Genomic DNA, 18,977 nt, shown 5'->3' on the forward strand with positions numbered 1-18,977 from the left:
AGCACTTGGACACTTGATGTCAACAGGATTTAAACATATACTTGAGAGCTACTGTAAATAAATACATCATCGAATTCAACACACAGTGTCCCCCTTGAAGCTGCAATCTTTAGGCACTATTACAGAAGGGTCAAACAGACTGAAAAAATAATTTAAGATCCAGAGCTTAAATACATTTAAATCTCACCAAACTTGCACTTGTACTATGGCGTACCATGACCTGGGTTTGATGATGTGACCCTCAAGTTTGTGATTAAATATCCTAAACCCAACCTAAGCCATGTCAAACCTGCTATTTCTGTTCCTAAACTTATCAGGACAGGCATCCAACATTTAAAACCAGGAGGGAAACAATGTTATTACTTGTATATAATTTCAGGCTTAACTTCTAAGGAGAAATTATGGGCTATCATGTCTGCTTTTTACTTTCTTCTTAAAATACACATAACGCAAAGTGATGCATATATACACAGCAATCAATTCAATGGCTGCACATCTGTCTTCCCAGGTTGCTGCACTAGACTGCAGAACAAAGGCCTGTCTTTCCCTTGAAGCCATTTGCCTTGAGTACCCAGTTAATATAGTTAATTAATATCTAGCCATTTCCCATTCTTGCTGTATCAGTGTTACGAAACCCTAGAATTATTCTGGGTCACTCTGGTGCCAGCATTCATAAGACTAATAAATTGCCACATGTATCTTAATCCATTTAGTCATGTTTACAGGTGATTCTGTAAGCCTTCTTGAGAGAAGCAACAGAGGAAAATGGAAACATGCCGAATATAAGGCATGTAATTTGATAGCTGGGAATTAATTCACATCCACAGCCTAGCCTCCTGGTGAATCTCTTCTGGGTTACTAGCTGGACTGTCTGACTCAAGAAATCTCCCTTTTGGAAGTTAATGCCATATTACAATTATGTAACATAATGGCTGTTGCTAACACAGAGGTTACATAAATAAAATGTTCAGTTCCTGTCATTACAAGATCCCTGGCTCCCAACCAGCATGACTGCTATTATTCATTTATATGCTATCTCTCCTATAACAAATGCGTAGAATGAGATGATCTTTTGAGACAAGAAATCAGTAAGACTTTGCGCCATCTTTTAACAATATTTAGGTATTTGAGATGAAAAGGGATTTTCAGAAGCACCACCATCTCAAATTCCAGCTGATTTGGTGGGAACTAGGCACCTACATGCTTTTAAAAAATTCATCAGGTGCCCATTTGCCTATGCACCTTCACCTTCTTTTATAGGCATGAGGTAATTCAAACATTACTGTTCACAATAGAAAATACCAGGACTGGTTGTAATGAAAGGAAGATGTCTGAGGCTGCTTAAAAATGTATATAAATATCAAAAGGGAGAGTCTTTAATCCTAGGGAAAGTTATGTAACATGCTAGTGTAAAATACATTAAATGTCCACAAATTCTATCTATATAAGGGTCCAGAGAGTTTGCAGTAATTCTCACTATAACAGCATGACACTAGAAGGGGAATTTCACAAATGAATCAGTTTAAATATTTTAAATCCATTTTTTGTTTAGTTTTGTTTTTTAATATATCAGCACTTTGTAAGTAACAGAGCTATTGAGATCATAAACAGAAGAGAAAATTAATTACTCACTTATAATTATAATGAGAATGACTGCGCATACTATACCAAGGATGATCATCATCTGTAAAAAGAAAGTTATGAGAAAAAAAAAAAAAAAGAATGTCAGGTTTTCACATGAAAGCCATTAACCTCTCAGTTTTTTTGCGTTTACTTAGTGGCTCATTCCTTGCACTTTTAATTCTTGCAAAGACTCACTGCAACAGACTTGTTAAGGCCCCAAATTTAGTGTCAATTTTAAGAACAGCTGAACACCAGCAATGGACATAGCCTCTTGACAAAGTTAGCAAGTTCTTGCCCACCAGCTAACATGCAGTGACCAACCTTGTCCGTTTCCAGCAGTAAAGTAAAGAAAAAGTGAAATTCCAAAATAAAACAACTCCAGAGGTGACTTATGTGGCTGGATTCACACATGGGCACAGACCACTTTATACGAGCATATTGTGATCACTTTTTACCACGTTCCCATAATCAGGGAAGAGACAGCTGTCTAATGCCTAGCAGCTATTTGTGCTGGCTTTTTGTACTTGTGCTGTTGAGAAAGGTAGCCCATGCCTAGCCAGCACGGTTTCCAGCATGTTAGCCTGGAAATAGCTCATCACAAAGTTGAAAAGGAAAGGAGAATGCGAGTAGGTTTGAAGGTCTAGTGTAGTGTAGGTCACTGTGGTGACTGCAGTCAGCATGGGTGAACCTGACTCAAAAATCTATGTCTGTAGCTCCCAAAAGCCCTGCTTCCTGCACCGTTAGGCAAAGCAACGGGGCAACAGCTAGAAGAGGCCCAGAGGAACTGCTCAGTTGAATTTCTAACCTAGATCCACTTATTTCTGGAGTGTTTGTGCCTGTAGTTTACCCAGAATATTTTGCCTTGCTTTATATTTCATAGCACTGTGGATTGAAAAGACAAAGCAGGCAACAGACTGGTAAGAGATATGTGTGGGATTCTCCCTTGGGAACAGGTGGTTTTATTTGGGTGGACATGAATGATTAGCAGCCGAGATGGCATTGAAAAGAAATGGAAATGAAGTTGAACTTTTGGCACAGTGTTCATGTGTTGATGATGCATGAGTAGAAAGAACCAAGTATATGGGGTCTTATATGAATAAAAGCAGCTGACGTTTCTGGGTCCAGAAAACACAAATCCTGGAGGATGTCTAAAAAGCAAAGGAGACCAAGGTTGCCTCTGCTCGTGGGAAAGGATGAGACTTTGAAGACAGCAGGGAAGCGAGCTGGTTGATTAAAGTCCTGCTCTATCCCAATCTGCCCCTCTTTAAAACAGACTGTTATTTCCTCACCTCTCACAGCAGTTTGTGGAACCAGGTATTTTTTTGGTAGTTTACCTTCCTAAGGAAAGATCAAGAGGCTGATGATCTCCCACAAGGAAAAAGCTTCTTTTCTCCCACTACTAGAATTCACTACACACGTTCAGATTTTGTGGTTCACGCAGGGAACTGACATGAATTAACATGGAATGTTCTCCCATCCCTACCTGCAGGCACTGACTGAAGCATCAAAATTTGTATCTACATTTTATATATTGCAGAAATTATCTAAAGAATAGGTTCTGGTAAAGATCAAAGTTGCTTGACTTATTATTCTGGAGCCTAGAGGGCAAGGCATCTCATTCTCCCCTTGACAAGAAAAGACCACTTAGAGATGCCATCCTGCAAGCAAAGTCCCAGTAAATGCAAGTGAAAGTAATGGCTGCCATTAAGAGACTCTTAATAAGAATTTATATTCCTTACCTTGCAATTTTTCCACCAGTATTTCCTCTTCAGTTTGGCTGCACTAGTTTCAAACTGTGAGGCACCTGCTTGCAATGCATCTGCCCGGTTGTCAAGCTCTGATAGCTTCTGGTCTCTTTCTAGCACCTTGTCCACATTCATTCTCATGATGTCTACCACCTGCAAAGACACAGCCTCACATTAGATTCCACACACACTAAAGCCGCAGGTCACCCATACATTCACACTCTGGAATATCATGTGTCATACTGAAACCAGCCATTCGCCATTATGGTATGTGAGGGCAATTACCTGGGCAGTGCCTCAAAATCCATGCCTATGGAAACAGACACATTGAGAACAAGATGATCATAGCTCAACTGTGCTTACATGCCCTTAAAGGTAAAAAATAAAGGGATATTATGAAATACTGTAATTCATTGTATTAAAGCTTTTGATTTCTTTTAGCCTACAACTAGCTACTTCACTATAGATACAAAAAACTGACGGAGCCCAGTAACGCTACTACAATTTGATTGACATTTGTCCAGTCATCACTAAGACCAAGCCATTATTTTCCTTATACATTTAATACAATTTCCTTACCTGAACTAGATAAATTGGCTAGATAAAGGCCACTCTAAAGGGAACTGTATGCATTTCCTGACCAAGGAATTTACTCATTCTGCAGATCCTTCTCAGACAAGATGCCCTCCTAGCCACAATTTGAAGTCCTGCTTGAAAGCAGAAGAGGAGAAAATTTTACCTGAGAAAATTCAGCCTGAAGTGTAGCAGGGAGCTCATGCTACCTCATTGCACAGCCTCAGCGAAAAAAGTGTGCACAGCCAGTACACAATAGGTAAGGCCCATTCATGCATGTATTTTATACACTGAGTTAGACGAAAATCCTCTTCTAGGAAGCGAATAACTCTAAATAGAAATCCTGTACAAATTCATCACTAATGTAAACGTTAGACATTATACCAGTCTCAGTCAAGTTGTGTCCACTATTCTAGCAGTGAATATGGTTGCTGGTCTGTTACTTCTCATACTCTGTAATAAGGAAGTCCATGTTGTTTGTATTTAATATAATTGAACTATTACATGCAAAAACAGAGAGTTATTAAAAAAATACATTATTTAAACACAGTGAGATTAAACTAGTAGTGAAAGAATCTTTGAAATGACTGGCATAGGATTAAATGCTGTTCCAAAACTCAAAGATTTGTTTCACTTGTCTACCAAACGTAAAACAAAATCAAATGTTTTGGTCAACCCAAATTTTCTTACTTGCTTTTCCAAACCAAAACCTTCCAAGCATTTAACTTCAGATCAAATTAAAAAAAAAAAAAAAAAAGTAGTTTTGTTTTCATTTCTCAGCTAGTATTTAGCTGAATTTTGTCATGGTACAATGTTTCGTAGTGAAAATTTTAAATTATTTGAAAATACTGAAAAAAAAAAATACTGTAACATTTCCTACCCATTCTCTCCCTTATTTTGCCCAGAACTATTTATTGAATTTAACCTAGATGCAGCGAACACTTTTCAGGACAAGACTGCATTTTTGTCAAATAAATAAATAAGTGTTTGTCTAGACTAAAACCAAGATCTGAGCCTTAGAAAATAAGCTCTAAGATGCCTAGAGAATTCAGAGGGGAAAACCCAACATGGATATAGCTGAAATACTGTATCAGCATTGATATAGCATTAAAAATGTCAGTCATTTTACTAAGACCAAAAATTTTCTCTTAAGCAAACTCATGATCGTGTTGCTGAGTTCTGGGTTTGTGCCTGTAATGCTGTGCAGAACAGCACTTGGAGCAGAAGAGCCAGAGGAGCATACTGCTGTGCTGTGGTGTTTGGTGCCACCTACAGATACTTTCCCACAAGAGATGAAAGAAAAACAACCAGGAAAGATCTAGTAGGAAGGACAAAGCAATGCTTAACAGATCAGATCTTTACGTGCTATAAACCAGTTTCACCGTGGTGACTTCACAGTACTGAAAGACTAGTGGCGTTTTTCTCCCTTGCTTATTCTTATACTGTGATTTTCCTATTAAACAAGGATCTGCTGACCATGTGCTATCCACTCAAAACCCATACCAACCTCAGTCTCCCTCTCAAACGGGGGGCGAAAAAAACATGGATCCTTATTATCACCCACATAATCCTGAAATCCAAGAGCTACTCACTGTCCCCTCATATTGGGTAAGAGTTCCTGCCAAAATGAGGCTATCATGCTTCACAAGACGACAAACTTGCATGGGGTTGAGTGAAAAGTCTCAGAATACAGAGTATCTTAAACACAAAGCAGAGTTCACTAGCCTCACTGGATCCACCTCCCTTGATCTGCTTGAAAAGTCCTATGTATCTGACCTGCATCACTCATTTTAGGCAATAACTAGCAATTATTTTTCATCTTCTAGGGACAATTACTTTTGCTGTACCTCACATAAACAATTACAGCACCATCATGATGTAATCTGTTCAGGAAAAGAAGTTTATTTCATTATTCTGACCCAAGACAAAAGCTGAAATGTAATATTCCTTTCCTCACTGCAAGAGTCATTCCACTAACGTCAATGAAGTTAGTGTGACGTGAAAATCTGATAATGAGGGAACCAGGCCTAGAAATTTCTGCAGACATTTCTGCAGCCAGAGGATGTTCTTGTAACAAGCCCCAAGCATTAGCGATGGGGAGGCCAGAAAGACCCTGTTTCAGATATTCAGCAAAGAAAAAGTTCTCAGAAAGACAAAGCTCAATTTGACAGGTATATTGAATTCTCTTAAGAAATGCATTTGAGTTGGATGTTGTGAGCTCTTCTCTATTATTTTTAAAACATACCTGGAGCTTTTGAAAATAGAGGCCTTTATGCATGTAAATAGCTATTTTCTAATGTGTATTTCATTGAATTGGCATTAAAGAATCACATAAGCCCTGGCCACTTCCCCATGGACAGTAAGCAAGTTACTTATGTCTTTGTAGGGGTTTAGCAAAACTCTGTACTTAATACCCAGCACACAAATCTGCGCAGCAGGTGTGGAAGGATGCTGCAGCTGCTACTGTACTGCTGCTATGCTGAGGGACTACACCCATGAGCAGTGGTATGCTCACTTATTCCCATTATCACAGCAGTTAGATGGACACTGGCATTACAGCCGAGGTTGCAGGATAGTCTGTAGGCTACACAATTTAAGGATCCAAGCTCAAACAGGCACATGGTCCTCCAAGACCAACAAAAGGAGTGGGGATTTGTCACAGATGCTGTTATAACATCATGCATGGGTGCCTTTCTTTGGGGATAAATTGTGATGATTAATCAATAGAGGTCTAGCTAATGAACAGAGCCCTGAGTTGTACAGGTTTCATGGCTTGAATCTATCTATGAGAAGACGATAGTCTGTCCCTGTGAAACAGCCTGTGAGATTAGCATCTAACCTTTAGGAACGCAGGTTCCACTGTAACATTTCCTCCTAACCTGGCTGACTGGGATGAATTCCTGAACTGGCATCGATGTCCACATTTATTCTGCACAAGTGTTACTGGTACAAGGATGTTCATACTCAGAATCTCTCTTGTACTGTCTGCCTCCTCATAAATGCCATCCTTTGGTAAACCCACTGCCTTCAGATGACTAGGAGTTACTAGATCACTAGAGAGGAAAGCATCCTAAAGAAAAAAAAATAACCACATCAGCACCCTTGTGGTGAGCAACAAACCACCTAGAGCCACTTACCTCATCCACCCGGGCTTGTGTCTGCTGCAGCCGTTTGTTGCTTGACACATTGGTAGCAGGAGGTGGCCCTGCAGCCCCAGAACTGGTGGGACCTTGGGTAGGAGCTGGAGCAGACCTAGATCAAAACCAGAAACCATAAAAAGTGACTGAAGCCATCTCCACTTGTTCACTACTCCTCTTCTGGAATAAGTCAAAAGTACCTATCTCTTAAAAAGAGTTTTCCATTGTCTCACAGCCCACATTTTCCATTCCTGGATCACAACCCTACTGTCCCATTCCCTCCCATGCTGCAATTAGTTTTCATGCTATTTCTTCATAGGACCATATCAAACTCTTCCCCTCCCTTGCTGCCTTTTTAAACAGCAAGCAATTCAGTTTATCTACCCTAATTTAGGCCAATGGCCAAACTGATTATGGGCCTGACTAGCAGGGCAGAACTTATGTCCCTCTAAGGAAACAGACTCTGCTCTGGGTATTTTATGTTGATGCTATTGGGAGCCAGGGTTGCAACCCTGCCTTCCTCCTCAGTGTGCTGAGTAACACATTCCCCTGCTCCTCGGTGTTTGGCTGGAAGCTAACCAAGTAAAGATAAACAAAAGGAGAGGAGAAAGAAATGGAGGAGGAAGTGGGGGTGAGAACTGCACATAGCATGGGTTTAGTCATCTTAGGCGTTCAGCAATGCCTAACCATGCCACCAGTGGTCGCTAAATGCCCCACCAAAGCGGCTGGCCAGGCTGGAACATCTGCCACAGACCCTGGATAAGTATTTTCAGCAATGCTGTAAACAGAGCCCTGATCTCCTGTGCATCAGCTGTTTTCTTAAGCATCAACACTGGCTTTCCCCAGCTTGCTCTAAAACAGAAGATAAAACAAAAGTCTCTTAGAATCCAACAATATATCCAGTTTGTCTCAGTGCAAGAGCTCCTGCAGACAAATCATCTTGTCAGCCTGAACAGGGTCCCTCAACCTTAGCCAGTCATTCTTCACACCCACACTTTAACCTGTGAAACCTTGCCTTTCCTTTCATGGGACCCCTGTCACTTCTTCCTGGAGAGAAATAAAACCCTTCCTGAAGCTGCAAAGGAAATCCCTAAGCATGTGAACTGAAAAATACCACAAACCCCACTCATGCATTGCCAATGCCTTCCCACAGTGACAGACTGAGAGAACACAGTGTTTCTCTATGAATCATTCCCTTTTACATTCTGGGGTCTGATTAATGCTGCTGGAATTATGGCCCCATTAATACACTGTCAAAGTGCCCAGGGGCACTAAAGTTAGTTCCCCAAAGGTACTTGAAGCTGCACAATTCAGTTTGACAGGATCACCCATGGACTGAGATCCCTACCGGGAATGCTGACCCTCACAGACTCCCAGTGATGGAGCACCTGTTTGCAGACCTGGAGCACTGCTGTATCTTACACTTCTTTTTTTCTAACTGTGGGTGAGAACATCATTATCAAGCTTTAGTTGAAAGAAAAGAACTTGAGCCGTACACAAATTGCTCATCTTTTGAGGACCTCACAGCCACTATTAAAAACATAAAAGACCAGATGCTGCTGCCACCTGCAACAGAATTAACTCCATTGAAGCGCCAGGGGCTAGGTTCCCAACAGGATTTATTCTGCGTTTATGCTGTTGTCACAAAGGATCAAAATCTGACTATAATGTGTATCCGACTCAAATAATGCAAAACAAGATCTCCCTGGAGCATTAACAACTTCAAAGGGAGTTCCTGGTACAACAACAGAGCTAAAATTGAAATTGTAACATTTCTTTGCAGTCGAAGAAGTAAATAGGCTTTTTCCCAGTCAACACAAGCAGACTTTTTTCCTATGGAAACATTGTGTCACACTGTTCACTACTACAAACATTACCAGAGACACTCTATTGAGCTATGTACTGTTAGCATCCCAGAGACTACAGAAGGGAAGCATGTGGGAAGTGCTTTTCCTGGGCACATGTTTTTGCTGCTAAGCACAGCTTATAAGTGCAGCGGTGTTCTTGGTCAAAGCTATGTGACAATTCAAAAGTTCAATGATCTGCCATATGCCTTTTCTACCCAGTAATTTTCATCTTTTTTTGCACCTCCCAGTCTGTCCTTAAAATGATTTGGCATAAAGTAGACACTTCCCAGTTTGTTCTCTTCCAGTATCCTTGCTGCCATCTAATTTGGTTTCAACTGTATTTCCTGGGGCTTCTTTGCTCCCTGTGTAAGGGAGGAATGGATGAGAAGAATAAGTGTTCTTACAGCTGCCCTGACCATCCAGCCTGAGTTACTGTAACTATTAAAGAGAGATGGCAATCTTTATGCTACAGTACAGCCAGCTTGTAATTAACATACCCATCTGAATTAATTACATAAAATCTAATACAAGAGTAACCAGAGCAGGGTGCTGCCTGCAGTACAGAGCTACTCTTTCCAAACCTTTTGTCTCTGGAGTTGTGCTCTCCTTACACAGTAACGAGCAGCTGCCTCACTCACAGCCTTGTGGGTCGCAGCAATGAGCTCCCACAAGCAGAAGACTGCTCAGCAGAACAGACGCAGCATCCGCTACAGATGGGACAGCACAGGTTCCCACACAGGGTCTAGGAAGTCAGTCTTTAAGCATGTGGCTTTAATGCCACCAGCAGTTCTTGGAGGTTAACAAGGCATGAGCCCTCTCTTGTCACTAGGCAGCACATAATATCCAAAGTGGATAAAACAAGCACAAAGATACCTCTATCACCTCTCCTCCTCCTGGCCTCCCAAGGCACTTCAGAACAGGACAGAGAGGTCTCCATGCTTCTGGCTCAGCCCTACCAGTGTTTGAGCTCTGTAGAAAGCATCTTGGCTGGGCAGCAGGAGAAGGCAGTACCTTTGTGAGCTAATGTGGCTCCAGTCCCACAAGGCATCAATTGCGAGTTTGTCTTTCAACCCAAGTTTTCTAGTAAAGAAGGAAATTGAAGGCGTACATCATTGGAAAGCACCAATATTCTCTGGGATATCTTAGTGCAAGAATACTAGAATGAAAGTCCAATCTACATTTACATAATTCTTCTATTATTACCTCTGTATTGTGTTATATCAGCTAGTAATTTCTCAGCAGCATTATTCAAAGAAATTCATGCAAAATATTAGCACTATGTTAGAGAGGCTTTCTTTTGAAATACATGAAGCATCACAACTTTAAAGTCCAATTTCTCATGGCCTGGCATGATGTTTAAGAGCTACAAAAGAATGCAAAATCCATACAGAAGCTCTATCATTGGGCCTCTACTCATCAGACTGTGCATTTTGGTTTTTTTAGGAAAAGGAAAAAAGTTACCATTGATGCTGAGAATCTTCACTCCCAAGAACAGCTCAAATTAATTTTGAAAGGGGAAACAAAGCTCTGTTATTGTTGGTTAAAAAGGGTACAAATCCTAGCAAATATTCCTAAATGGCAACCACTCTGCGATGTCAGAGCACTGGGGTACGCTCTAGGAGAGTGACGAGTACACTTACTTCAGGACAATGGTACCACATGCTTAGAGCCTCAGCAGTTAGGTTGTCCTTTACATAACACTAGTTACATCTTCACTCCCCATGGTGTCAAATTTTGCTTCAGTTGGCGCATGAGCAGTCTGACTGAAAGCAGGTGCTGGATCTGTGTTATGTGTGCAACCACCTAGGAAGAAACATTTGGGGACTGTCCTAGCAATTCAGTAAAATGGTCTTAGCTGACTCAGATGTCCTCAGTTCTTCTGGTTACTTGCTGGGCCTGAAACTGGTAGGTCAAAATCATGACTAACAGATTTCTCATCTCACCTGGATATTTTGGAAACAATGTGCTACTTAGCTCTAATAGTTAAAGGGAGCTGAAACCCTAATTGAAAATTGCAGATATCCAGTGTTACTGTATTCCATTTTGGCATTGGCTTAAAGAACATTAAGGATGACCCTGTAATGTTTTGGGAAGTTGCCTGACACATCTTTGTCATACAAGTACATACATACATTTTTGTTCATATGTGTGAATTACGTAGGAGAAATTTTTTATATTAGGCTAGGGAAGGGATATGCACAATGCAAATACCAGGAGGGTGCCAGGCCACCAGTGTGACTTTCAGCAACTTGTTTTATGCATCCAAAGTGCTTTTTAAAGCCTCCAGATACAGGACCTAATGCCTTCAAAGTCTTTATCCTAACAACACTGCAATAAGCTAAGGAAAAGTTATTCCTGCATATGGCTGGGAAACAGGTATAGGGAGATTAAGTGACTTGCTCAGTGGCACAGGAAGCCTGTGACAAAGTCGCCCAAGCCTCTTCATTGCCATGCTTCTGCTCCCCTCTTCTTCAGCTACTGACTCCAAATCAAAGCTCACAGACTATTTCTAATAGCAGGAGTTATTTTCTATCCCTCAGACTTAAATAGTGAGAAACAGTTAATGGTTACAGCACCAGTAAAGTGAAAATTACATCAGACAGCTTTAGCTGGTATCAGCTGGCAAAGCTCAGGGGAGGGGGCAGTGAAAGCGCATCAATACAGCAGAAGATTTGACTAATGATCCCTACAAAAAGTGAAATGAAGGAGGCAATTTTCTATGACTCCCAGTTTGATTCCTCTTTCCTCAACACCTTTCCCTGTTGTTCAAACGAAATACAAAATTGCACTGCCTCTCTTCCTCTTTATTTTTTTACTGTCCAGGTACCACATTCATATAGTAAATATTTACTGCTGCAACCAAACTTATGTATATTTAAGACACTGTTCTTCCATTTGGACCCCTTCAAAAGGCATCTATTCATTTGGGCTTCACTGCTTAAGTGGGGTTTGACAGTCTCTGGTTCCAAAGGCATTAAAAAAAAAACCCCAAAACCACAAAAAAACCCTTTACTTCATTGTAAAATAAATCAGAACACTTCCATAGCTCTGTACTCTTGAGATTTAACTCTAAAACAATTATTAAAATTAGCTACAAATGCAAATTCATACACTACTTTAGTGACTACAGATGTCAGTGAAGATCCTGGACCTAACAGCAACTGTAGAAACAAACCATTCTCACATTGCCCCTGGTGCTGAGAGTGTTCATCTGTGAATTTAGATGCATCTGAAAGCTTTGAGGCAGGGAGAATCTCTAAGGAAATAAAAAAGCTCTACAGCACCACGGTTTGCTGTTAGTTTTGAACTTGCTTTGTTTATTCCCATGCAGTAACAGCTAAAAGAATTTTTCTATTGCTAATTTGCAAAGGGGGATTTTTGCTGATAATGCTTAGAGGAGTCTTGGTTTCTGGAGGGATTTGCTAGTTCCCAGTTTTCTGTTAATCGGATTCTACCACATAGGATTTTATTTCTGCAGTAGGTCAGTTTAGCCAACACCAGCACAAAAGCTTTCTTAATAGTCATTTTGACTCTATGCAGTTTGACACAGTCCTAACAAAATCTAGTTTAACCAAAAAGGGCAGACTAAAATTCTGTGCTAGCCTATTTATATGCCATCTCTCAAAGAAATCGTACCTTTGATACTTAAACTCCTTAAAGTTCTGGGCCTTCCAGACTTGTGTGCTTAACTGTACATACTTAACAATAGTACAGGCCTAACACAGTTGTGTGTGGACAGTCACAGATGTGTGTGTCTAGAACTCAAGAGACATTAGCTATCCACCCTACCCAAATTTTTGCTTTTCCCATAGTGAAACGGGCTAGTGTCAAATGGCATGTCCTGTTACTCTTTCAAAACCACACACTAATTCTGTCAGGACAGGTTCAGAGAAAAGGCAACTTACTTCTAAACACCCCCATAAAATTAAGTGTCCTTCAGAATTAGGTTCTCAGCCTTCTTACAAATAGATGTTCTTTGCCTGTAAGGTGAGAGGACTCTTCAAAAGCAAGCCCTGTCTAGAGAGCAAGATCTACTCAGTTCTGAGATAGATGGACTCAGTAAGGTAATTTGCTTTTCAGTTCAGCTGCCCACCGATTTTATGTATTTCAGATTTCTAGTTGATATTCCCCTCTCCAGCTATTAACAAGTCTATTTTAGTAGGCTAAGTTTATCCTTGTTTTCATTCTACTAATCTCACTTTCACAGGGAAAAAACCTCTATGGGACTAAAGAAAGTCATGATACTATAAAACTCATTAGGGTGAAAAGATAATTAGGTTATTGACAGAGGAGTATCACTGCTGGGCTAGTGGACATTTGCATACTTGCAAATGCAAGTGGAGGGATTTTCAGACTATGGAAAGATGTTTTCAGTCCTCTGAGATTTCACAAAGGGAGCAGATTAAACCCCAACAAGAGCAAACAGTCTTCCTTCACTACCAGGGAACCATCACTGCTTTAGCAGAGATGTTCTTAATTGTGCTTTTCAGTGTTCCATCTGAGCCCATCAGTATTCAGTAAAAATATGACTATTGCCAATTAAATGTCAACAGACTTTAACTTAGACTCATTCCATACTATGACTATAAATTTTAAAATGATTTCTCATGCTATTTGTAATAATTGGGTATTAATGACTAATAGCGAATTGGTGGTAGGAAAAAAACCCACATCGAAAAGGAATTAGCATTTGAGATGTCTTAATTCTGTGAAGAAAGTTCTGCTTTGAACACATTTCTGTTCCCAAATGTGATTTTCATACACCACCAGCAATATTCTACAAGGACTCTCCCTTATTACAAAATATTTACTCTGATCATCAGCCAAAGAATAATACCCTACATTTAATGTCCTGGGAACACATTTAATTAAATATTCCCACCAGTTTATTATGACTGCATTGACCATCTGGTGTTCTAAATATGCACACAGAGGGAAAAAAAGAGGAACCTTAAGACATCATATTTAATTTGATCATCATTAGTTATGCTAGTAATGACTGACTGATTTATCTTCTCCAGTATCTTCTATTCAAGCCAAACGAGTATTACTTACAAGGCCCAAAGCACCTGAATTCTAAATGAAGCCAATTAGTTCAGCCAAATTATTTTTGTGACAAACATAAGAATATGCCAGAAAGAATATTCCATAATTTCCCTAAATTGTAGTCTTCACAACAACCAGTTGTGGTGACTCAGGTGGGGTTTCTGTTAGTCAGAAAAGTAACACAAGGCAGGATTCCTTTTCTGAAATATCAACACTACAGATTTTTTTTAGATCCTTCTTTCCCCTTGCTGTCATCTTTTGCAAAGGCTGTGGCTTAAGGTAAAGTCAACACAATGCAGGGATATTGATTCATTTGTTAACCACTGATCACGCTTTGCAGACGTGAGAGTCTCTGGATTTGCTTGAAGGATGATTAAAGGTTAGATGACTCAGGGTGTTAGTGTACACATTTTATGTTTGCAAATGAAAAACTCAGAACTACATTATAGAAGCCAACCATCTAACATCTGCTGGTGTTAAGCGATCACCTACACAAAAAAGCACCTACACATACAGACTAATTCTACTGGGTCTTTAGACCCCAGTTCACCAGCCTCATCACATTTAACTGGACAAAAGAAAGGTTTAACAAAAATGTTCGGAACTAATGAAACAAACAACCAAGTAGACCGTCACCATTATAATCTGTAACCAATCTGATCCACTTAAAAGAGCTCAGTCTGCTACTTAAACCACAGTTAGGAATTGTGTTGACCCAAACTAGACTAACCAAATCTGGGCTCTAACACACTGTGATATGGGGTTTAATTTTTACCCCATAGCACTTGCCTCTCCAAAAGCAGTGGCAGTGATGAGGGTTCCCAATCTCTTCCCAGAGGGGCAGAGCAGCAAATTAGGCCTCTCTGGGAACAACTGCAAGAGGGAAGAAAGAGCCCCATATTACTGAGCACCCAAAAGAGCTGGTTAGTTTGGGGGGCAGCCCCACTGCACCTCGCTGCATGTGGGACCTCTGCTCACCTACTGCTAGCAAGGCACACTGGAGCAGGGAATCTCCGCTGCCCTGCTCAGATTAGCAGGGGATTTTCCACCTAACAAACCTCTGCATTAGACTTATCTACGGATCTGGGTAATCTCTGACCAAATCACATATATTTTTTCACAGCTACAGGGACTGCAAATCTATATAATTAAGTATAGTGAACTGAAATAACTAAACAGCTCTAAAGTAAATAATCTCCTTTTGAGGTAATTTCCTCAGACTGACCAGTGACTTTATCCAATTTTAGTCCCAAATTGTGTTTTTTTTCTTAGAAAAGGGTTAATTCTCATTATTTGCTGATTTGAAACTACCTGTGATCTTTATACTAAAAAAGTTTTACTTTAATTAGAGAATGAAAGCAAATACAAGTGTAAGCAATTATTAAAAACTTTCTCATATTTATATTGACATTAACATATTGTGAAAAAAGAGAAATGCAGTTTATTGTTTTCTAAATTTTGTTTGTTTAAATTATTCATTTGCATCAGGCTGCTTTTGGATAGAAATTACAGTTTAGTAAAAAAATGTGGAAAACCCATCATGTGAAATATTCATGATAGTTAATAACTAAAAAATATATTCAGTGCAATGTCTATGCAGAAAAATACCAAAACACTGTATTGCAGTAGAAGTCATTTTTTAAAAGGAAGTATTACCTCTAGTTCCTAGGTAGTATTGACTGTACCTTCTATTACTTATTACAAGATTTCAGAATTAACAGGTTTCAGGCTCTTTTAGTAATTTCTTTTCATTAGCTGAAAGAATAAGAAGCTACTTTTTCTTTTTTTTAACATTTCTCCATCTGTTAACCTTGAGTGTTCAGGTTATGATGTGGGCTAGGGGGAATAATACTGGCACAAAGATCAGTTCTGTGATCTGATTTGTCACAAAATGGTTACTACTGCAAGTTAGTTGAATGTGGAAAACATAGCACTCAGTATGGGTTGCCAATTTCAAATAGATTCAAAGGTGCAGGTAAACAAACATATACCATTACAAAAAATACCAGAATTTTGTTTATAAAAAGATCCTTATGCTCCACCAGCCCCTATGTTTTTATCGTAATCTAGCCCATTTGAGCTGATGTGGTCTTCAACTCCATCCCTGAGAGCTCTTGACTTTGCAAGGTGCATTGGTAGCAGCCTTTTTCCAGTTACTACAGCTCTGTCTTGCACACTGAGGTTATGTTACACACCTGGAAAATAACACAAAGACTGACCATCACAGGAAGAGTTGCATTCTTCTCCCTAGAAAACTTTATTAAAGGAATTTTAGTTTATAAGCAGGAGAGTGCTTTTACTGTATGTAAAAAAAAAAAAAAAAAGAAAGAAGAGATGTGACAGAGAAATCAAATCCTGGATAACACAAAGCCTTTATTTTTCTTGTGCTAAGTTACTGATCTGAAATTAAGGAAAGAGAAAACTGATTGCAAACTGAAACAACACTGGATAAAAGCAGAAAATCACCAAAGCATACCAGGCTGTGGGAGAGGGGAAGCCTAAGAGAGCAAAGCTTCACGCAGTGCCTCTAGTGAGATATGTCAGAAACAACTCAAGAATAAAGCAATAAATACAATGAAAATCCAGTCAGTATCATTGCTGTCTTTTTCCTCTCCATATTGGAAGAAAAACACAATCTGTCTTGGAAACTATAGGGATAAGGTATAAATACCAAATACATTGCTAGAGAAATGTTTCAAAAATTCAGGACTCTAAAACCAGAGTACATTTCAACAATTCAATGATGTTAAACATCCGGGTCTGCCAGATATTCCAGATTCATAAACCTCTATTTTCAACCTCTAGAGCAATCACAAGGACACAGTTCAGTGGAAATGGTCAGCTTTAAGCAATGTCCCAGGTCCTGTTTCTGAACAGGAGCTGCAGTACCTGACGTTCACAATGACATGGTACGTTATGGTTAGACTTCACCTACGTTTCTCACACAGAGGAGTAAGAGTGTCCACTATTTCTAACTTTCTGTGTAGGCTTCCAGGATCATGGGCTATACCTAAAGAAGTAAACAGGCAGCAGCTGGGCAGGGAGTAGGAGGGAAGGATCAGGGTAGAGTTTGACTCAGCCATCCCCTACTCACTGACTCATGCACTGGTGCAGAAGAAACTGCTGTAATTTGTTGCTGGTTGCAGTCAAACGTTAACCCTGATGCAGAGGAGCAAGGAAGACTCTCAAAGGAATGGCAAGATTGATATGCTTTCCCTGCTTTTAAGTAGTATTTTTTGGATCGAGGATGTTTTCTGTGACTGTCTTTTGAGAGACCCAAATTAAAACCTAGGAGGCTTGGGGGCTTTCCATTTGCCTGTAAATTACTTCCTGGCATTCTTGTTGCAAGGTAGAAGGAAATGAACTATTAATATGATGCTCTTTGCTTTTTATTTAAAAAAGCCCCAGCAACAATAAAACAGCTGAAAGTCAAATTTCCATCAGCAGTGAAATGGTCTTGTAGCCTTGCTATATACATCTGTTCAGTGGCAGTTTCATCACAACTTAAGTTTATAGGGTAATTACCATCCTTACTTATACTAAAGCTTAATTATCAGGAGCCTTATTAAGCTTAAATCTTCTCTAACTACTTGGCCAAGAGACCTACAGTGAACATTTTATCCCACCTATTCATTACTTAAACAGCCATCACACAGTATCGGCAAGTGTTAAGAGAGAATAACAAAAGTATCTGTACAGAAAACCAAACTTTCATCCTTATTTCACAGAATCACAGAATCACTAAGGTTCGAAAGGACCTTCTAGATCATCAAGTCCAACTGTTAGCCCAACACCACCATGCCCCCTAAACCATGTCCTGAAGTGCCACATCCACACGTTTTTTGAACACGTCCAGAGATGGTGACTCCACCACCTCCCTGGGCAGCCTGTTCCAAAGCTTGACTACTCTCTCGGTGAAGAAATTTTTCCTAATATCCAATCTAAACCTCCCCTGTCGCAACTTTAGCCCATTTCCTCTTGTCCTATCACTAGTTACTTGGGAGAAGAGGCCAACACCCATCTCACCACAACCCCCTTTCAGGTAGTTGTAGAGAGCGATAAGGTCTCCCCTCAGCCTCCTCTTCTCCAGACTAAACAACCCCAGTTCCCTCAGCCGCTCCTCATGAGACTTGTGCTCCAGACCCCTCACCAGCTTCGTTGCCCTTCTCTGGACACGCTCCAGCACCTCAACATCCTTCTTGTAGTGAGGGGCCCAAAACTGAACACAGTATTCAAGGTGCGGCCTCACCAGTGCCGAGTACAGGGGCACGATCACTGCCCTGCTCCTGCTGGCCACACTATTTCTGATACAGGCCAGGACGCTGTTGGCCTTCTTGGCCACCTGGGCACACTGCCGGCTCATGTTCAGCCGGCTGTCAACCAGCAACCCCAGGTCCTTCTCCGCCGGGCAGCTCTCCAGCCACTCCTCCCCAAGCCTGTAGCGTTGCATGGGGTTGTTGTGGCCGAAGTGCAGGACCCGGCACTTGGCCTTATTAAACCTCATACAGTTGACCTCAGCCCATCGATCCAGCCTGTCCAGATCCCTCTGCAGAGCCCTCCTACCCTCCAGCAGATCAACACTCCCACCCAGCTTGGTGTCATCTGCAAACTTACTGAGGGAGCACTCAATTCCCTCATCCAGGTCATCAATAAAGGTATTGAATAAGACCGGCCCCAGAACTGAGCCCTGGGGAACACCGCTTGTGACCGGCCACCAGCCGGATTTAATGCCGTTCACCACAACTCTCTGGGCTCGGCCATCCAGCCAGTTCTCTACCCAGCGAAGAGTAAACCTGTCTAAGCCACGAGCCACCAGTTTCTCCAGGAGAATGCTGTGGGAGACGCTGTCAAAGGCTTTACTAAAGTCCAGGTAGACAACATCCACAGCCTTTCCCTCATCCACTAGGCGAGTCACCTGGTCATAGTAGGAGATCAGGTTTCTCATAAAATGTCACATTCAGTTCTTGAAGAATGAAACACAGCTACCATTTGCAAGTGACCGTGTC

The 18,977-nt window shown here is 40.7% G+C and overlaps 1 protein-coding gene across 1 annotated transcript; it reads right to left on the bottom strand.

Annotated features, from left to right (window-relative positions):
• Positions 1-1,228: 1,228 nt before the first annotated feature.
• LOC309407804 (vesicle-associated membrane protein 3-like) lies at positions 1,229-10,648 on the bottom strand (the record flags this gene model as incomplete). The annotated part of the gene is made up of 5 exons (XM_082003448.1): positions 1,229-1,684; positions 3,363-3,521; positions 7,079-7,193; positions 9,937-10,005; positions 10,620-10,648. 5 exons carry the CDS (start codon positions 10,646-10,648, stop codon positions 1,625-1,627), a joined length of 432 nt encoding a protein of 143 aa, XP_081859574.1. The 3' UTR covers positions 1,229-1,624.
• Between the last annotated feature and the right edge of the window lie 8,329 nt (positions 10,649-18,977).

The sequence above is a fragment of the Phaethon aethereus genome (assembly GCF_964289735.1).
Source record: "Phaethon aethereus genome assembly, chromosome: 9".
Classification (NCBI taxonomy): Eukaryota; Metazoa; Chordata; class Aves; order Phaethontiformes; family Phaethontidae; genus Phaethon; species Phaethon aethereus.